This window comes from Schistocerca americana, chromosome 6 (assembly GCF_021461395.2).
Source record: "Schistocerca americana isolate TAMUIC-IGC-003095 chromosome 6, iqSchAmer2.1, whole genome shotgun sequence".
NCBI lineage: Eukaryota > Metazoa > Arthropoda > Insecta > Orthoptera > Acrididae > Schistocerca > Schistocerca americana.
The window spans coordinates 536,805,847-536,826,746 of record NC_060124.1 but is presented as its reverse complement, the minus strand read 5'-3'; the positions used below and the strand labels follow the sequence as shown (position 1 = coordinate 536,826,746).

Here is a 20,900-nt window from a genome sequence, read left to right as displayed (position 1 = left end):
TCAAGTAGAGGACTGGTGAAACACAAGAACAAAGTTACAGAGCAGTTAAAGAAGATGATTAAACAGTTCTCTAACTCATACAATGTAGGCTTTCACAGTCGGTGTTGTCTTCAGTTGAAACTTCCGGTCTTAGAGGCCGTGGTCGATGTATAAAATTTCCACGTAACGTTTCGTTTCCATCTGCTGGAGACATCTTCTGAAGTCGTCCGGCTCCTGCCACTGAGGCTCCAGGTATTCTCGCATTTATAGAGCGCGTAGTAAAAAGCCAGCTAAGTGGTACCGCTATGTTGATGACACATTTGTAGTGTGGACTCATGGTGAAGAAGAGATGGATGTCTTCTTGCTGCATCTGAACAGTATTAACCCGAAGATACAGTTTACGATGGAGAAAGAGAGCAACGGTCGACTCAATTTCCTGGGTGTGTCGGTAATTAAACGGGTGGATGGGACGCTGGGCCACAAGATATATAGAAAGAACACTCACACGGATCGATACCTCCACAAGGAATCAAACCATCATCCTAGGCAAAGAAGAGGTGTCATGAAAACCTTGGTGGACAGAGCCAACAAAATCTGCGAGCCGGCTTACTTGCAAGATGAATTAAATCATTTACGGTCAGCCTTCATGAAAAACGAATATACCAGCAAGGAAATTGATCGAGCCCGCCACCAAAGAAGAAAAGAAGCCAGAAGTCAAGAGCAACAACGGTCACCTATTGGAAAAGTTTTCCTACCGTTCATTAATAAAGTCAAGGAACGTATCGGGAAAGTTCTGGCCATTTATGGGATCGAAACAATCTTCAGACCTACAAAGAAGATTAAGGAATATTTAAGAACTGCAAACGACGCCCGACACCCCCTAGCAACACCTGGGGTATACAAAAATCCATGCAGTTGTGGACAAGTATATATTGGAACAACGAAAAGAAGTGTAAACACCTGCTTAGCCGATCATAAAAGAAACTGTCGCTTAGGACACATCGAAAAATCGGGCGTAGCTGAGCGTGTTTTTCGAGATGGAAACCACGAAATTAAATTTAATGAGACAAGCGTTCTAGCACGAACATCCCGTTATCATGCGCGCATGTATAGAGAAGCAATAGAGATTCACAAACATCATAATAATTTTAATAGAAAAGAGGAAGTTTTTAAATTGGACAAAATTTGGATGTCGACGTTGTGCCAGCAAAATGACAATCGACTACTCTTAATCGAGAAGGATGACTCCTTCCAAAGATAGGCATACCGTCGGCATCACGTGACGAATAGTGGTGGCCTCTATGCGCCCTATAAACGCGAGAGTACCTGGAGCCTCAGTGGCAGTAGCCGGACGACCTCAGAAGATGTTTCCCGCCGATGGAGACGAAACGTTAGGTGGAAATTTTATACATCGATTACGGCCTCTCAGCCCGGAAGTTTCAACTGAACAGTTGTCTATCTGATCATTCAAATTTTACTGGTTATAGCTTACAACTAAGAGGTTAAGGAGACAAGGTTTCTGATTCCGAGAAATATATTTGATATAAATATTTCATATCTAATTTTATTGCGTCTGCACTAGACAGATTTATTTTCACGCTGGTCAGTTACCGGTACAGAAAACATGGACACTCGGTCAAGAACATGGATGGTCCAGTCGTCGAACACAAGAAAGTACATACTTCGGGAACAGTATCCACATCGAGTCTATCAAGTAACCACATATTAGTCTTAAGCAACTACACAGTCCATCCGAAATCGACAGGGGTTCAGAGTGTAAAAGTTTGTGCCTCATGTCGAAGAACCATGCTGACGTTGACCTCGGTATGCAGCGTAGAGTGGGGAGTGGGCGAGCCTTACATTTAGGCCCAATTTGTAGTCGTGATGTGAGGTACACAGGTAGATTCCAACGAGCTGTCTGAAGCGGATTAGGCTGTAATGCACTCATAGTACGCCTTGGGTGTACAGTGCTACGATCACGCACGTTCTAGAGCGTCTTTCGTATTAAGTTGGCCAACTTACGTTTCTCCTGTTTCATAAGGAGATGAGCGTAGTGGAGGCAGTGGCGAAATTGGGAGAGCAAATCAAGAAGGAGAAAATTCGTTCATCCTGCGTGAGTTGCTTCTGACACGCAACAAGGCGACTACAGTAGGCCTCTCTTTTCAAATTCTGGCAGCATTTGTTTTATAGCCTGCGTATACTGAGCGCTCGCGAAGGTGTTTCTGTTGGCAGCACTGTCACTTTCGTTCAGAGACGCTTCCACATCGAATCTAGTTTCGTCTTGAGTGCGCACGATTGGCAGCACTGCTACTGCCGAAAAAACGGCGTACAGTGCATGCGCCTCGAAATCCTCCAGTAGCTCCTCAAAGGACATCTGTTTGTCCGTACTGATACCAATATCGTCCATCACCTCGATTAAACGGCTGTGGTACTCTTTCAGAAGATCTGTTAAATGATTGGCGTACACTTCTTCCGTAAGGCTTGTGTGAGTAAAATATTGCAAGTCAATCGAAGGTGAACTGTAGGAAGACACCTGGAAATCGAGAAGGACCACGTCTTGGACGACTCCTGCAGCGTATCTGAACATGATGTTGTTGACCCATGTATCTGCGTGGGTTAGCACACGAAACTTTCCCTTCCGCTGTGTCAAGTCAGCTAGCCGTGGAAATATGCTTTCTGCGAGAGTTCGTATCCTCGGCGCATACTTTGAGAACGATCCGTCTAACGTGTCCAACTGATCCGCAAGTAACCTGCAACCCTGTTTCAAGAAGGTCTCCAGTTGCTGCGCCGCAGGTCCGTGGAACGACTTGAAGACCAGGTAGTTGTCCAGAGCCGACGGGTCCTGCTCGAACAGCTTGACGGAGGCCGCGTGGAACTCTGCCAGTTTCCTGACCACGAGTTTGGAGTGCGCCAAATCGAGTCCGCTGCACCTCTTCGCCAGCGAGAACCCTCTGGCCTTCAAGTCCTCGAGAACCAGATAGCTGACCGGCTGCTTCCCAGAGGCGAAACACTTGGCAGACAGCTGCGTGTATTTACCGGGTGCCGCCTTCTCCAGGATTTGTGACATCGCGGGAATGGTCTCGCAGAACATGCGAGTCTCGTGCTCGAAGGCTTGTATCTCCTGCACCAACTTCTGCATCACCTCTCCCGTCGGGAGGCACTTGATGATCAGCGACAGGGAGCTGCCATAGGGACTGGCGTTGCGCTCCAGCTCGACGGTCATGCGGTAGACGTCGCTGAGGTAGTTGTCGCCTATAGCCGTCGCCCTCTGCACAGCGACCGAGGTGACCTTCAAGTCTCTGGACGCGTCGCTCTCCTTCAGCGAAGTCTCCGCGAACTGCTTGTCCAGCCAAGCAGGCAGCACGGTGGTGGCTTCCGCGGTCATCACCTGCAATGCAACAGAAATGAAAGGGTCGGTCTAGAGACGATTGAGACGAATTGTCTTGAATGGTAAATAAATCATAATCGTGTAGCTAATAAATTATGCAGAATCTTAATTCGAAAGCACACTCATAGCAGCGACAATAAATACAAAGTTTCCTATTTTCTTAAATTTCGATTCCCCACGAGCAATCAGGATCACAGAGACTAAAACCACTCTTCATGTGGGACCGATTACCTGTTTGGCCCCCTCCTCCCCCCCCCCCCCTACTAACCAACCAACAACCCTTGACGCAAAAGCTTTAGATGTTTAATAAAAATTTTAGTGACTTAAAACAGATTTAAAAAATCCTATTTTTAAAAGTACAAGATTTTCGTTAAGATACACCACTAAATTTCACATTGTCAGGCAGAACGATGCGCTCTACGTGACATACACTGACAGAATGTAACACAAAAAAATAATTAATGTAGAGTAGTGAAATTGTGGAATGTCTCTGTATAGGTAACGTATTTAAGTGATAAACACTGCAAGAGCAACCTGGAAGAGCAGCTGAACGAAATGGACAGTGTCTTGAAAGGAGGATATAAGATGAATATCAACAAAAGCAAAACGAGGATAATGGAATGTAGTCGAATTAAATCGGGCGATGCTCCGGGAATTAGATTAGGAAATGAAACGCTTAAAGTAGTAAATGAGTTTTGCTATTTGGGGAGCAAAATAACTGATGATGGTCGAAATCGAGAGGATATACAATGTAGACTGGCAATGGCAACGAAAGCGTTTCTGAAGAAGAGAAATTTGTTAACATCGAGTATAGACTTAAATGTCAGGAAGTCGTTTCCGAAAGTATTTGTATGGAGTATAGCGATGTATGGAAGTGGAACTTGGACGATAAATAGTTTGGACAAGAAGAGAATAGAAGCTTTCGAAATGTGGTGCTACAGAAGAATGCTGAAGATTAGATAGGTATATCACATAACTAGTGAGGAGGTATTGAATAGAATTGGAGAGAAGAGACATTTGTGGCACAACTTGACTAGAAGATGGGATCGGTTGGTAGGATTTATTCTGAGGCATCAAGGGATCACAAATTTAGCATTTGAGGGCAGCGTGGAGGGTAAAAATCGTAGAGGGAGACCAAGAGATGAATACACTAAACATATTCAGATGGATGTAGGTTACAGTAGGTACTGGGAGATGAAGAAGCTTGCACAGGGTAGAGTAGCATGGAGAGCTGAATCAAACCAGTCTCTGGACTGAAGACCACAACAACAACAACAACAACACTGCAAGTTAACAGCATAAAATAAACCACTGAAAATGTAAATTAGTGACACATTAATAGCCGGTGTAACAGCCTGAATGTTAAACGGAGGGGTGCAGACGCTGGACGTCTGTTTTTGGGACGGAGTTCCATGCTTGTTGCACTTCGTCTGCTAGTACTGGGACTGTTAACGCTGATATGTGAATCACGCTGGTGGAGTTGTCGTCAGATGTTGTCCTCTATGTGCTCGACTGGAGACAGACCTGATGTTCCAGCAGGCTAAGCGACCATCTCGACACTCTGTAGAGCATGCTGGGTTACAACAGCGATATGTGGGAGAGCGTTATCCTGTTGGAAAACACTACCAGAGCCGGCCGTGGTGGCCGAGCGGTTCTAGGCGCTTCAGTCCGGAACCGCGCGACTGCTACGGTCGCAGGTTCGAATCCTGCCTCGGGCGTGGATGTGTGTGATGTCTTTAGGTTAGTTAGGTTTAAGTAGTTCTAAGTTCTAGGGGACTGATGACCTCAGATATTAAGTCCCATAGTGCTCAGAGCCATTTGAACCAGTACTACCTGAAATTCTGTTCCTTGATGGCAACACAGCAGGTCGAATCACCGAATGACGTACAAATTTGCAGTCAGGGTGCGTAGGATAATGACGAGAGTGCTCCTATTGGCATAGGAAATCACAGTCCAAACCGTAAATCGCGGTGTGGATCCAGTGTATCTAGCACAAAGACAGGCTGGCTGCAGTTCCTCATCTGGCCTCTTTCTAACAAACACGGCCTTCACTGGCACCGAGGCCGAACCAGCTATTATCAGAGAAAACAACAGACCTCCGCCCTGCCCCCCAATGTGCTCTCGTTTAATACCACTGAAGTCGCAAATGGCAGTGGTTTGGGGTCACTGGAATGCACGGTACAGATCGTCTGGTTTGGAGCTGCCATTGAAGTAAGTGATTTGTAACAAACAGTTTTTAATGTTGCACAACGACAGTCATACAATAACTTTTAAATGAGTTTATCTTCATTAAACTGTATTGTTGTTTATGTAATTTCGACCCAGGTTTCGGCCTATTATGCCATTTTCAAGTGTTTATGTTTATATCATCAACATATGATGCGGGACATCAGACTCAAAACTGACCATAAATTAAGAAAAATATTCGCTCCCAACGAAATGCCAGATGTAAAATTATCTTCTTGCAAAAAGATCACTAAATATGTTAATAACACAATCAGCAAAATGGCATTAAAGGCCGAAACCTTGGTCGCAATTAAAGAAACAACAATACAGTCAAATTGCGGTGTGTTGATTTAAAAATGATTTGTAACAGTTCGTTTTGACACTGTGGTGTCAGCTGCTGGAGATGCAGTGCCACAGACACACACCGAGCACGATGGTCTTCCCTCTCGGTTGTACCACGTGGCCGTCCGGAGCCTGGTTTTGTTGCGACGGTATATTCTTGTGACCACCGCTGCCAGCAATCATGTACAGTGGCTATATTCCTGTCAAGTCTTTCTTCAGTAGCGCGGAAGGAACATTCAGCTTCTCGTAGCTCTAGTACACGACCTTGATCAGACTAAGTGCGGCGTTTATATTGTCGTCTTTGTCGCCTTGAAGGCATTATTGACTAACATCAACTCTCCAATTCTAATCTCAAAGGTAACTATCGCTCACAAACTTTATAGCGTGGTATTTAAAGCAAATCTGTTTTGCAACCTCACTGGCACTTCTACCGCGATTTCTATGCGACTGACGTGAAATATGAACAGACATCATCCTTCAGATGTACACTGAAGCGCCAAACAAACTGGTAAGGCATGCGTATTCAAATATAGACATATGTAAACAGGCAGAATACGTAACTGCGGTCGGCAACGCCTATATAGTTGCTAGATGGGTTGCTGCTGCTACAATGGCAGGTTATCCAGATTTAAGTGAGCTGGAACATGGGGTTATAGTCGGCGTATGAGCGATGGGACATAGCATCTCCGAAGTATCGATGAAGTGGGGATTTTCCTGTACGACCATCTCAGGAGTGTACCGTGGATATCAAGAATCCGGTAAAACATCAAATCTCGGAACTCGCTGCGGCCGAAGAAAGATCCTGCAAGAATGGGACCAGCGACGACTGAAGAGAATCGTTCAACGTGACAGAAATGCAATCCTTCCGTACATTGCTGCATATTTAAACGCTGGGCCATGAACAAGCGTGAATGCGCAAGCCAGACAACGAAACATCATCCATATGGGCTTTCGGAGCCGAAGGCCCACTCCTATAACCTTGATGACTTCACGACACAAATCTTTACTCCTTTCCTGGGCTCGTCAACACCGACATTGGACTGTTGATGACTGGAAACTTGTTCCCTTGCCCGACCAGTCTCGTTTAAAATTATACAGAGCTGATGGACGTGTGGAGGTATGGAGACAACGTCATGGATCCACGGACCCTTCATGTCAGCAGGGGACTGATCAAGGTGGTGGAGGCTCTGTAGTGGTGTGGGGTGTGCGCAGTTGGAGTGATATGCGACCCCTGATACGTCTAGATAGACTCTGGCAGGTGTTAATTGCGTAGGCATCGTCTCTGATCACCTGCATCCACTCACGTCCATTGTGCATTTGGACGAACTTGGACAATTGAAGCAGGACAATACGACATCCCATATGGCCTGAATAGCTACAGAGTTGCTTCAGGAACTCTATTCTCAGTTTAAACATTCCCGCTGGCCACCAAACTCCCCAATCAATAACATCTTTGAGCACGTCTGGAATGCCTTTCAGTGTGGTGTTCAGAAGAGATCTCCACCCCGTCGTACTCTTACGGGTTTATGGACAGCCCTGCAGGATTCATTGTGTCAATTCCCTCCTGCACTACGCCAGACGTTAGTCAAGACCATGCCAGGTCTTGTTGTCGCACTTCTGCGACTCGCGGGCCCCTATTCGATATTCGGCAGGTGTACCAGTTTTTTTGGCTCTTCAGTGTAGAAATACGGCTACCAACTTTCACTTATGTCGCACGACTGCTTCTTGGTGTTTTGATTTTTTTTTCCGTGAGTGTACATTCTTCTATTCACAATCGTGTCCTAGAGTGAGTTTTGACTCTGCAGAAAAGAGTGCTTTTATTTGAATCTGCCTGCTACACTGAAACTGTATACCATACTGGCAGTCGAACTAAGAACCTCTCTCTGCCTTCTTACCGACTGAGCCATGCAAGGGCCATTGACGACCCACGCAGAGTTCGAGTCCCGGTCTGGCACACAGTTTTCATATGTTACGGTGTTTCAATCAGCGGCCCATTCCACTAGAAAGTGAAAACTCGCGTTGGAAACAATCCCATACTCTCTGGCTATATCCTTTCTTCCAAGAGTCCTAGTCCCTCAAGGTAAGCAGGAGATTTGTGTGGTGGTGCTTTGAAGGTAGGAGATGCGGCACTGCCGGAAGTAGGGCTCTGAGGACGGGTAGCGAGTCGTGCTTGGATAGCTTAGACAGCAGAGCATTTGCCCCCCCAAAGGGAAAGAACCCAGGTTCGAGTTTTTTGCAGGCACACTTTTAATCTGCCAGAAAAAAGTTACAAACGTTTTGACCGCATATGGTTATTTAGCAGTTAACCCATTTCGACTCTATTGAATCACCATCAAAAGTAAAAATTCTGAAAGATAAAAAAATTCAAATTTTACTTTAAACATAAAATAACAACTGGATGTGTTGCTTTTGACTTGCTTTTCTTAATATTTTTGTGACTTCAGATTTAACACACTGATCAAAAAAAGTTTTGCAACACCTTGGTTCCGAGAGTTCCAGAACCTGTACAAAAAATTGGAATAGATATCAACATAAACCTCATTTCCGCCTTTTATTTGCTCATGAAAACCATACATTGCATGTTGTACCACCATACAGCGAGACCTTCAGAGGTGATGGTCCAGATTGCTGTAAATACCGGTACCTCTAATACCCAGTAGCACGTCCTCTTGCATTGATGCATACCTGTATTAGTCATGGCATACTACCCACAAGTTCCTCAAGGCACTGTTGGTCCAGATTGTCCCACTCCTCAACGGCGATTCGGCATAGATCCCTCTGAGTGGTCGGTGGGTCACGTCGTCCATAAACAGCCCTTTTCAATCTATCCCAGGCATTTTCCATAGGCTTCATGTCTGGAGAACTTGCCTGCCACTCTAGTCGAGCGATTTCGTTATTTTGAAGGAAGTCATTCACAAGATGTGCACGGTGGGGGCGCGAATTGTCGTCCAGGAAGACGAATGCCTCGCCAGTATGCTGCCGATATGGTTGCACTATCGGCTGGAGGATGGCATTCACGTATTGTACAGCCGTTACGGCACCTTCCATGACCACCAGCGACGTACGCCAGGCCCACATAATGCCACCCCAAAACAGCAGGGAACCTCCAACTTGCTGCACTCGCTGGACAGTGCGTCTAAGGCGTTCAGCCTGACCGTATTGCCTCCAAACATGTCTCCAACGATTGTTCGGTTGAAATCATAAGCGACACTCATCAGTGAAGAGAACGTGATGCCAATCCTGAGCGTTCCATTCGGCATATTGTTGGGCCCATCTGTACCGCGCTGCGTGGTGTCGTGGTTGCAAAGGAGGACCTCGCCAAGGACGTCGGGAGTCAAGTTGCACATCATGCAGCCTATTGCGCACAGTTTGAGTCGTAACACGACGTCCTGCGGCTGCACGAAAAGCATTATTCAACATGGTGGCGTTGCTGTCAGGGTTCCACCGAGACATAATCCGCAGGTAGCAGTCATCCACTGCAGTAGTAGCCCTTGGGCGGCCTGAGTGACGCATGCCATCGACAGTTCCTGTCTCTCTGCATCTCCTCCATGTCCGAGCAACATCGCTTTGGTTCACTCCGAGACGCCTGGACACTTCTCTTGTTGAGAGCCTTTCCTGGCACGAAGTAACAATGTGGACCCGATCGAATCGCGGTATTGACCGTCTAGGCATGGTTGAACTATAGACAACACGAGCTGGCTACCTCCTTCCTGGTAGAATGACTGGAACTGATCGGCTGTCAGACCCCTCTGTCTAATAGACGCTGCTCTTGCATGGTTATTTACATCTTCGGGGGGGGGGGGGGGGGGTTGGTGACATCTCTGAACAGTCAAAGGCACTGCGTCTGTGGTGATACAATATCCACAGTTAACGTATAGCTTCAGGAGTTCCAGTAACTGGGGTGATGCAAAACTTTTTTGGATGCGTGTAGTAATGTGGCATTTCTGTCTTTTCTTGATTTTCAGTTCTGATGATAACTCATTAGAGAAGAAACTGTTTAACAATCAAGTCAACCAAATACTATTTACACATACGCGAAGAAAAAATTTAATCAGAGATGATGGTTTTGATATCGCTGGTGGTGCTTGTAAATGGTCGTGTTCATTGCGGAAATGAAATGTAGGATACTGTGGCCGATGCTGATGCGCAGTGACCAGTTTTCGACCAAACTGAATAACGAATTCGTTCGTATGTTCCGAAGAGGATGTCGATGTTATTTGTCCACTTTCGTCCGGTTAGGGACGCGCTGTGCTGACAGAATCGATGCGAATGCCGTGCAGTCTTTCTCAAACGATCTTACAGAAACTATCTGGTAAAATAAAAAATATTTTTGTTTAACTTACAGCTTCACATGTCAGGTTCATGATGACGTGCCCATTATTTCGTTAATGGTCATAGTTACTGTGATATTTTCATTGAAGTAAGACAGTGCGAAATTGGAGAAAGTTTGCAATGAAAAGTAGTGATCGCTATGATTTTGCGCTGGTGCGTGATACAGAAAAACCTCCCCTTTAAGGAAAGCTAATAAAAAACAAAACCAAATAAGGTAGAACAATTTTATTTATACTAAATAAAAGTACATATTATGCCATTTTAGAAAATACTCTTATGGTCTTACTTTTTAAATAAAACATCCCTTAAATGGCTTCCTGCACTGTCGACACACTGTTTGAGTCTTTCCCTGAAGTTATTCATTACTCTTTGAGTCATTTCAGGTGGAATAGCTTCAACCTCTTGTGTAATTGCTTCTTTCAGGGCTCGTAAAGATTGTGGACGTTGTTCATAAACTTTTGCTTTTAAATAGCCCCAAAGAAAGAAATCACAGGGCGTTAAGTCCGGCGATCGTGGGGGCCAGCCAATGTCTCCACGCAACGAGATCACATGTCCAGGAAACATTTCCTTCACCAATGCCAGTGACTGCCGCGCTGTGTGGGCTGTAGCACCATCTTGCTGGAACCACACGTTCTCTATTTCACCAAAAAGCTCCCTTAGTTGCGGGTGGAGAAAGTCGCGGAGCATGGCACAACAGCGTTCACTGTTGACGGTTAAATTCCTGTCATTTTCTTCGAAAAAGTAAGGACCGATCACTCCGGAATTGTAAACAGCACACCATACTGTTACTTTAGGGCTATGAAGTGGTCGTTGATGAAGTTCTTGGGGATTGTGTTCACACCAGTACCTGCAATTTTGGCTGTTCACTGTTCTGGCAAGGTGAAAGTGTGCTTCATCAGAAAAAATCACAATATCGTTGGGACGAATGTTCCGAAGAAGGTCTTGGCACAAACTTACACGGACACCACAGTCTCGTTCACTCAGTTCCTGCGTAGTTACAATTTTGTAAGGATGCATTTTAAGATCTCGATGCAAGATTCTTCTCACACTTCGATCAGATATCCGTAATGCTGCCGCATGGTTTTTAGCGGATCGTCGAGGAGATTGTTGAACTGAAGCTCCAACTGCATCAACATTTCCGGGGCCTGTTGCAGTCCGTGGTCGTCCAGGTGGTTTCCTTTTTAATGCGGAACCTGTCTCACGAAAGTTAGCAACCCAAGAATAAATGGTTTTCTTATCGGGAACAGGGTCCCGTCGTCCGAGCGCAAAGCGAACGCGAAAAGCACGTTGAGTATTAATAGGCGATTCGCCATTTTGAATAAAATCTTCCACTACGAAGGTACGATGTTCACCAGACCACGCCATGGCGTACACTGAAAACGGCACGTAGGCAGCTACTTAACGACGCGCCCCCCACCACTCTGCTCCTTCTACTGTCCGCTGCACGTTACTTTGTAATCGGGGAGTTTTTTATGCCGGACCCTGTACGTTGCTGAGTGAGCTGTGGCAATTGGCGGTAGGGTGTTCTATTTGCATCTCTGATATCGATATTCGGCTGTCTTGCTATCTTTGACTGCTCCCCCCTGGCGGGTTTTCCGGGTGAACGTGTGACGAGAGAGTCTCCGATCGACGTTCAACGAGTCAACTTGTGTTGAAAACAGGCGGCGTCCCTAACCGTGGTGCATGGGCCTCGCCGTGGTCGCCGCCCTTGTCTTTTGTCGTATCGGATGTACGGTGCCGATCACTGAGCGCCTTGACGTGCAAAATTGTGGTGAGTTCGACGTCTCACGCTGAACAGCTTCCCAGTTCGTAATTTGCAAGCTCCAAGTTACGTATAACTTTTATTCTGTGTGTAACTAAGAAGGTTATTGAAACTTATTGTGGCATGGGTAGCTGCCGCAGATGGTTCTGAACTTGGTTCCACAGTGGCTATTTTAAGGAGGCTGATGTTCCTCATTTCGTTTCTCATCATCTGTGGAATGTGTGTTTTAAGTGGTTTTCACGCAGATTTTGTTTTAAGACATATTGACCGCTTTGGATCTGGTTGCGGTTGTGTACGCGCCCGGCACCCCATAGAGTTAATGGTTTAATCGTTTGTCACGACAGGATTTGGTATGTTTATTTAATGTTGAAAGTGCCTTAAGGCAACAGCAAGTGCTCTCTAAGTTTCCTTCTAATTTACTGGGAGACGGGTACTGTTAGAGCATTGCTCCATAAGAATTTGGGGGCATGCTTATTATATATTCCAGTGTGGCTGTGATTTGACCTTCTTTTCATTGCAATCTATTTGTGCTGCAGGCTATTTGTTAAGTCTGCTCGTTTCCTGGCGTCGGTGCGGTTATGGATTCTTGTCAGGACCGCTCATTGTGAGGCCGGTAGGACTATATATAAATATATACCGCCTGCTAGTGAACCTGTGCACGAGCCTGCCGGCCGTGGCGTTATTGCTTCCAAATCCTGCTAAGGGCCTTAACGCTGTTCTCTAACGTTAAGTGCAATTAGGGGAATCATTCTGAGTCATCATGTCCGTTAGTTAAGTGAGGCCACTTTGTTAAGTAAGTCATTTTACTGGTTGAGTTATTAGTAGCCATTCTTATTTAACACTTATGTTAGTAATTTGTGTATCTTTAATTAATGTGCAACTTGTTATTTTTCCTGTGTGCCAGTTTTGCGACCTTGGTTGGCCCACTTTGCATTTTTAGTATAAGCATGTTTCGCTGTGGGCCTTTATGTGGGCAGTTCAGTTTTATTAAGCTTTAAGATTTTTTTAAATGAAGTTGTGGTATTTTGAGGCTGTGTAACTTTGGGTTGGAAGTGTATAGTGCTACTAGTCTTTTGAGATATGGTTAAATAAGAACGATTTTTTATGATTGATTATTTCACCGTGCCTACTATCTATGATTTTGTGTAATTCAATTAAAGTGAAGATTTGTATTTTGCATCAGTAAGAGGGCAAATGTCCGAATTGAAGTTTATTATAAAGTCTGTTTTGAGTCAAATTAAAATTGCAAAACAAACACAAGCTTGTCCATCACTAGTGATACCGGGCTTCCTATGTCCTTTAAATAACTGTGGTGAGATTATAATTTTTGACTTTCTTAAGAATTGAGTAGTACCACGGTTCACTGGGTATCATATTTAGCTAATATATTGAAATTGTAAACGTGTTTGATTAGTGATCGGGTTTGAATCCTGCCATAGCATAAATTTTGAATAAAAATCATCGACAACGCGACCGAAGACTTCTGCGATAAGAAGTCACTTTCATTTTGTCATACAGGGCAGGGCAGCGGATACAGGTTAAGTAAAGTCCATGCGCCTTGGGATTGGAATCTAAGGGCGGAAGAATCAGCAATGATCATCGGCATGAGGATGTAGAAAGCAATGGAAACCAATGCATTAAAGATACAATGTCTATCCGCAGCACATGTGACCTGTAATTGCAAAAACTGTCATCATGATCTTTACATTGACAAAAGATTCCGGACCTTTCCACCACTCGGATCTCCGGAAAGGGAGTGCAAAGAGGAGGGGGGGTGGGGGGGGGATGACCACGAGACAAAGATGGAATAACCAACTAAAAGGTAACGTTCTAGGAGTAGGAGGGTGGAATGTCAGAAGTTTAAACGTGGTAGGGAAGCTAGAAAATTTGAAAAGGGGAACGTAAAGGCTCAAACTAGAAATAGTGGAGGTCAGTGTATTGAAGAGGAAAGGAGAAAGGGGATTTCTGGTCAGATAAGGTATTATTAATAGCAGCGGAAAAGGGTATAACGAGAGTAGCATTCGTTATGAATATAAAGGTAGGGCAGAGGATGAGTTACTGTCAACAGTTCAGTGGCGTAGCTGTTCTCATCAGGACTGACAGCGAACCAATAGCGTCAACAATAATTAAAGTATACATGCCGACGTCACAAGTCGTAGGTGAATAGACAAAGTATATGAGGATACTGAGCGGATAATTCAGTATGTAAAGGGAGATGAAAATCTAATAGTCATGGGAGATTGGAAAGAAGTTGTAGGGTAAGGAGTACAAGAAAGACTTGTGGAAAAATAAAGGCTCTGTACTGGGAAAGAGAGATGACAAAGACTAATTGAGTTCTGCAATAAAGTCCAGCTAGCAATAGCGAATACACTGTTCAAGAATCACAAGTGGAGGAGGGATACTTGGAAAAAGCCTGGTAATACGGGAGCATTTCAGTGAGTCGGGGTCAGTCAGAGATTCCAACGTCAGATGCTAGATTGTAACGTGTACCAAGCATCAGATATAGACTCAAACCACAATTTGGTACTGATGAAGAGAAGGCTGAAGCTCAAGAGTCAGGAAGAATTAATGTGCAGAGAAATGGGATACGGAAGTTCTAAGGAATGAAGAGATAAGCTTGAAGTTCTCTGAAGCTATAGGTATTGCGATAAGGAATAGCTCACTTGGTAGATCAGTTGAAGAGGAATGGACATCTGTAAAACGGGGAATCACAGATTTTGGAAACAAAAACATGGGTATAAAGAAGGTAACTGCGAAGAAATCGTGGGTATCAGTAGAAATACCGCAGCTGATGTAGGATAGAAGTACAAAAATGTTCAGGGGAACTCAGGAATACAGGAATACAAGTCACTTAGTATTGAAATAAACAGGAAGAGCAGGTAAGCTAAGCCGAAACGGCTGCAGAAAAAATGTGAAGAAATCGAGAAGAAATGATTGTCGGAAGGACTGTCTCAGCATATGGGAAAGTCAAAACAACCTTCCGTGATATTAACAGTAAGGGTGGTAACATTAAGAGTGCAACAGGAATTCCACTATTAAATCCAGAGGAGAGAGCGGATAGGTGGAAAGAATACGCTGAAGGCCTCTATGAGGGGGAATTCTTGTATGATAACGTGACACAAGAAGAAACAAGAATAAAAGGGATAAGGGATCCAGTATAAAAATCAGAATTCAAAAGAGATCTGGAAGCCTTGCGATCGAATAAGGCAGAAGGGACAGATAACATTCGTCAGAATATCTAAAAACATTGGGGAAAGTGGCAACAAAACGACTATTTGCCTTGCCGAGTAGTGTGTGTGAGTCTGGCGATATACCACCACACTTTCGGAAAAAACATCATCCACACAATTTCGAAGATTGCCGATAAGCGCGAGAATTATCGCTCAACAGGCTTAGCCGCTCATGCATCCAAGTTGCTGACAAGAATGACACACAGAAGAATGGAAAATAAAACTGATGATGTGTTAGATGACGATAGATTTGGCGTTGGGTAAGGTAAAGGCACGAGAGAGGCAATTCTGATGTTGCCATTGGTAATGGAAGCAAGACTGAAGAAAATCAAGACATGTTCATAGGATTTTTCGGCCTGAAAAAAGCGTTCGACAATGTAAAATGTTGCAAGACGTTCGAAATTCTGAAAATATAACGGTAACCAATAGGGGAAGACGGGTGATATACAGTATGTACAAGAGCCCAGAGGGAATAATACGAGTGGACGATCAACAACGAAATGCTCGGATTACAAAGGGTCTAAGACAGGGACGCAATATTTCGCCTCTACCGTTCAGTCTATACATCGAAGAAGCCAACTACGGAAGTATAAGAAAGGTCCAAGGGTGCAGTAAATTCATGGTGAAAGGATATCAATGATGAGATTCGCTGATGAGAGAGCTATCTTCAGTGTAAGTGAAGAAGAATTACATGATTTGCTGAATAGAATGAACGGCCTAATGCGTACAGAACATGGACTGAGAGTAAATCGAAGAAAGACGAAAGTAATGAGAAGTAGCAGAAATCAGAATAAACCAAGGTGAAGTTAGGGAATTCTGCTACCTAGAGAGCATGGTAACCTATGACGGACAGAGCAAGTAAGACATGAAGGCAGAGTAGCACTGGTAAAACGGGCATTCCTGGCTGTGAAAATCCTACTGGTAACAAACATAGGCCTTGAAATTTCTGAGAATATACGTTTGGGTCACAGCGTTATATGGTAGTGAAATAAGGCTTGTGGGAAAACCAGAGAAGAAGAGAATCGAAGCATTTCAGATGTGCTGTTACAGAAGACTGTTGAAAATTACGTGAACTGAAAAGGTAATGAATGAGGATGTTCTCCACATAATCGACCACGAAACAAGAATATGGAAAACTCTGAGAAGATGAAAGGACAGGATGGTAGGACATCTGTTAAGAAATCAGAGTAACTTCCATGGTACTAGTGGGAGCTATAGAGAGTAAAAACTGTAAATGAAAACAGAGTTTGGAATACATCCAGCAAATATGCGTGACTGAGAACATAAATTGCAAGTGCTGCTCTGAGATGAAGAGGTTGGCACGGAAGAGAAACTCGTGGCGTACTGCATCAAACTAAGCAGAAGAGTGATGACTAAAAAAAAAAGTAAAGACACTACACGTCTATTTTTGTACCAAAAATGTGCTTTTTCATTAGCTATTGATGCTATTTGTCCTCTGTTCCTCACGTAATAACTTTCATAAACCACTGTTCCGAAATTCTCTCGCAACTGCGATTGCACAATTACATAAATAAGGTGACATTAAGTAAACTCCGCTGTATTTTGGCAAAAAAAATAATTTTTTAAATGTCAACGAAATAAATGTAGGTTTTACTAAAAATTCACCACTAACTGCGCTTCTGTGAAAGTTAAAAATGATTAGCAAGTGAGGCGAAAATAAATCACTGATTTTATTGCATTTTCAGCGGAATTGTTTTTTGATAGTAACCGAAGAAGAGGTGACAGTAGATGTTTTTTGATGGTTGCCATGGAACTGTGAGCGTGGATAGCCTCCACTTAATATTTGCAAAAAATGTGAGTGTAGGCTTCAGCTTAGAGCGACACTTCTCCAGCACTCGGCATTTCACCTACACTGCATGCCCGCAACTGCCCCCACTACTGCTCTCCCCACACTTGACCTGCCGACTGCACAGTTGCTGGTCACTTTATTTTGCGCGCACTCTGTTTCAATGGGTCCACGTTGAACTGCATAGAGTAGCCAACAGTTACTAAGAGAGGAGGATGGAAGAGGGATAAAACTATGCATTAAGTGAAGTCGAGTGTTGTGAAGGACTACAAATAAGATATATCTTAGAATGAGTTTTATTGTCATGTAATAAGAAGTGGTTAAATTTCCGGTGGTAGGTAGCTGAATTTCAGGTAGAAGATGATTGACTTAGTGCTGGAGGTGTTGGAAAAGGCATGAATCTGCGTGTAAGAGAGATGAGTGTAGTGGCAGAGCGGGGAATCTGGGTTGGTGATTAGTGGACAGTGTATTGGGTGCTGGAGCTGATATTACCGATTAATATATTGAGTGTGAAGGTGCTCTGAGGAGTGAGATAACTATGGGAAAATAATGAGTTGGTATAGGACCTAGAGAGAGGTTTGGCAGATGCGAAACCGTGCCACTGTACATGTCTTTCAAGGTTTTCAAGCGATTGGTAGAATGAAGCAGATGTGGAGATCCAGGAAATACTAGCATAAGTCTGGGTGAGACTGATGTAGGAGTTATAGGTGAGGACAGTGGTGGAAGGTTGTAGATTACGAGTGTCGTGTCTTAGTAGTTATGGTCGCTTCATCTACATGCATACTCTGCAAATCACATTTATGTGCCTGGCAGAGGGTTCATCGAATCACCTTCACAATTTTCTATTACACGAATCTCGTAGAGCGCACGGAAAGAACGAGCACCTATATCTTTCCATATGAGCTCTGATTTCCCTTATTTTATCATGGTGATCGTTTCTCCCTATGTAGGTCGGTGTCAACAAAATGTCTTCGCATTCGGAGGAGAAAGTTGGTGATTGGAATTCCATGAGAAGATTCCATCGCAACGAAAAACGCCTTTCTTTTAATGATGTCCGGCCCAAATCCTGTATCATTTCTGTGACACACGCTCCCATATTTCGCGATAATACAAAGCGTGCTGCCTTTCTATGAACTTTTCCGATGTACTCCGTCAGTCCTATCTGGTAAGGATCCCACACCGTGCAGCAGTATTCCAAAAGAGGGCGGACAAGCGAAGTGTAGGCAGTCTCCTTAGTAGGTCTGTTACTTTTTCAAAGTGTTCTGCCAATAAAACGCAATCTTTTGTTAGCCTTCCCCACAACATTTTCTGTGTGTTCCTTCGAATTTAAGTTGTTCGTATTGTAATTCCTTGATATTTACGGCCCTTAGATTTGACTGATTTATCGCTTAACTCAAGTTTAACGAATTCCTTTTAACATTCATGTGGATGATCTCACATTTTACGTTATTTAGAGTCAACTGCCACTTTTCGCACCGTTCAGATATCATTTCTAAATCGTTTTGCAGTTTGTTTTGATCTTCTGATGACTTTATTACTCATCTGAAAACAACCTAAGACGGCTGCTCAGATTGTCTCCCAAATCGTTTGTATAGATAAGGAACAGCAAAGGGCCTATAACACTACCTTGGGGAACGCCAGAAATCACTTCTGTTTTACTCGATGACTTTCCGTCAATTACTACGAACTGTGACCTCTCTGACTGGAAATCACAAATCCAGTTACATAACTGAGACGATATTCCATAAGCACGCTATTTCACTGCAACCCACCTGTGTGATACAGTGTCAAAAGCCTTCCGGAAATCCAGAAATACGGAATCGATCTGAAATCCCTTGTCAATAACACTCGAAACTTCATACGGATGAGGAGCTAGTTGTGTTTCACAAGAACGGTGTTTTCTAAACCCATGTTGACTGTGTGTCAATAGACCGTTTTCTCCGAGGTAATTCATGATGTTCGAACACAATATATGTTCCAGAATCCTGCTGCATATCAACGTTAAAGATATGGGCCTATAGTTATGTGGATTGCTCCTACTACCTTTCCTGAAAATTGGTGTGACCTGTGCTACTTTCCAGTCTTCCGATACGACTCTTTCGTCGAGCGAACTGTTGTATATGATTGTTAAGTATGGAGCTAATGCTTCGATAGTATCACCATTGCTATGGCGAAGAGAAGGCATTGATTGTTTCTTGGCGCTAACATACTTCACATATGACCAGAATCTCTTTGGATTTTCTGCCAGGTTGGGGACAAAGTTTCGTTGTGGAAACTGTTATACGCATCTCGCATTGAAGCCCGCGCTACATTTCGAGCTTTGTAAAAGATCTTCTGACCCGTTTTGTGTACCAAGCTCCGCCGTTTGTTAATTTATTTGGTATAAATCTCTCAATTGCTGTCGATACTATTTCTTTGAATTCAAGGCACATCTGGTCTACACTTATATTATTAATTTGCAAGGAGTGAAGATTGTCTCTCCGGAAGGCGTAAAGTGGATTGTTATCTGCATTTTTGTATAGGTATATTTTTCGTTTATTTTTTGGAGGATTTGGGGGTGACAATATTCAATCTCGCTACGACAACCCTGTGTTCACTATTCCCTGTATCCGTTTTGATGCTCGTTATTAACTCAGGATTATTTGTTGCTAAGAGCTCAAGTGTGTTTTCACAACCGTTTACTATTCGCGTGGGCTCATGAACTACCTGCACAAAATAATTTTCAGAAAACGCGTTTATCACAATTCGGATGATATTTTATCCGTACCTCCGGCATTAAACATGTATTTTCGCCAACATATCGAGGGTAAATTAAAGTCACCACCAACTATAATCGTATGAGTCGGGTACGTGTTTGAAACCAAACTCAAGTTGTTTTTTTTTTAAACTTTCAGCAATTGTATCATCTGAATTGGGAGGTCTGTAAAAGGATCCAGTCATTATTTTATTCCTGTTGCCAACAATGACCTCTGCCCATACTAACTCACAGGAAGCATCTACTTCAATTTCGCAACAAGATAAACTACTTCTAACAGCAACCAACACGCCACCGCCAACCGTGTTTAACCTATGCTTTCGTCACACCGTTAGGTTCTTCGCAAAAATTTCGGCTAAGGTTATCTCCGGCTTTAGGCAGCTTTCAGTGCCTATAACGACTTTAGCATCAGTGCTTTGGTTCAAATGGTTGAAATGGCTCCGAGCACTATGCGACTCAACTTCTGAGGTCATCAGTCGCCTAGAACTTAGAACTAATTAAATCTGACTAACCTAAGGACATCACACACATCCATTCCCGAGGCAGGATTTGAACCTGCGACCGTAGCGGTCGCTCGGTTCCAGACTGTAGCGTCTAGAACCGCACGGCCACTACGGCCGGCTCAGTGCTTTCTATTAGAGCTTGGAGCTGTGGTACTTTCCCAACATAGATACGACAATTTACAACTGTTATAACTATGGTTCCTGTATCTATGTTCTTCCCGTGTTCGACCTGCACCCTTGTGACTGAAGCCCTTCTTGTGTTTTCCCGAGACTCTCTAACCTAAGAAACCGCCCAGTCCACGCCACACAGCCCCTGCTACCCGTGTAGCCGCATCCTGCGTGTAGTGGGCACCTGACCTATTTAGCGGAACCCGAAACCCAACCACCCTTTGGCGCAAGTCGAGGAATCTGCAACCTACACGGTCGCAGAACTGCCAGAGCCTCTGATTCAGACCCTACACTCTGCTCGGCATCAGAGGTCCGCAATCGGTCCTGTCGGCTATGCTGCAAATGGTCAGCTCTGCTTTCATCTTGCAAGCAAGACTGGCAGCCTTTACCACTTCTGTTAGCTGCTCG

At 44.0% G+C, this 20,900-nt stretch overlaps 1 protein-coding gene across 1 annotated transcript in view; it reads right to left on the bottom strand.

Annotated features, from left to right (window-relative positions):
* Window positions 1–2,122: 2,122 nt before the first annotated feature.
* Window positions 2,123–20,900, bottom strand: part of LOC124620273 — a 52,969-nt gene continuing 34,191 nt past the window's right edge. The window contains exon 2 of the mRNA XM_047146940.1: window positions 2,123–3,367. Coding sequence (XP_047002896.1) covers window positions 2,123–3,364 — 1,242 coding nt within the window. The 5' untranslated portion in view covers window positions 3,365–3,367. The remainder of the gene's footprint in view (window positions 3,368–20,900) is intronic.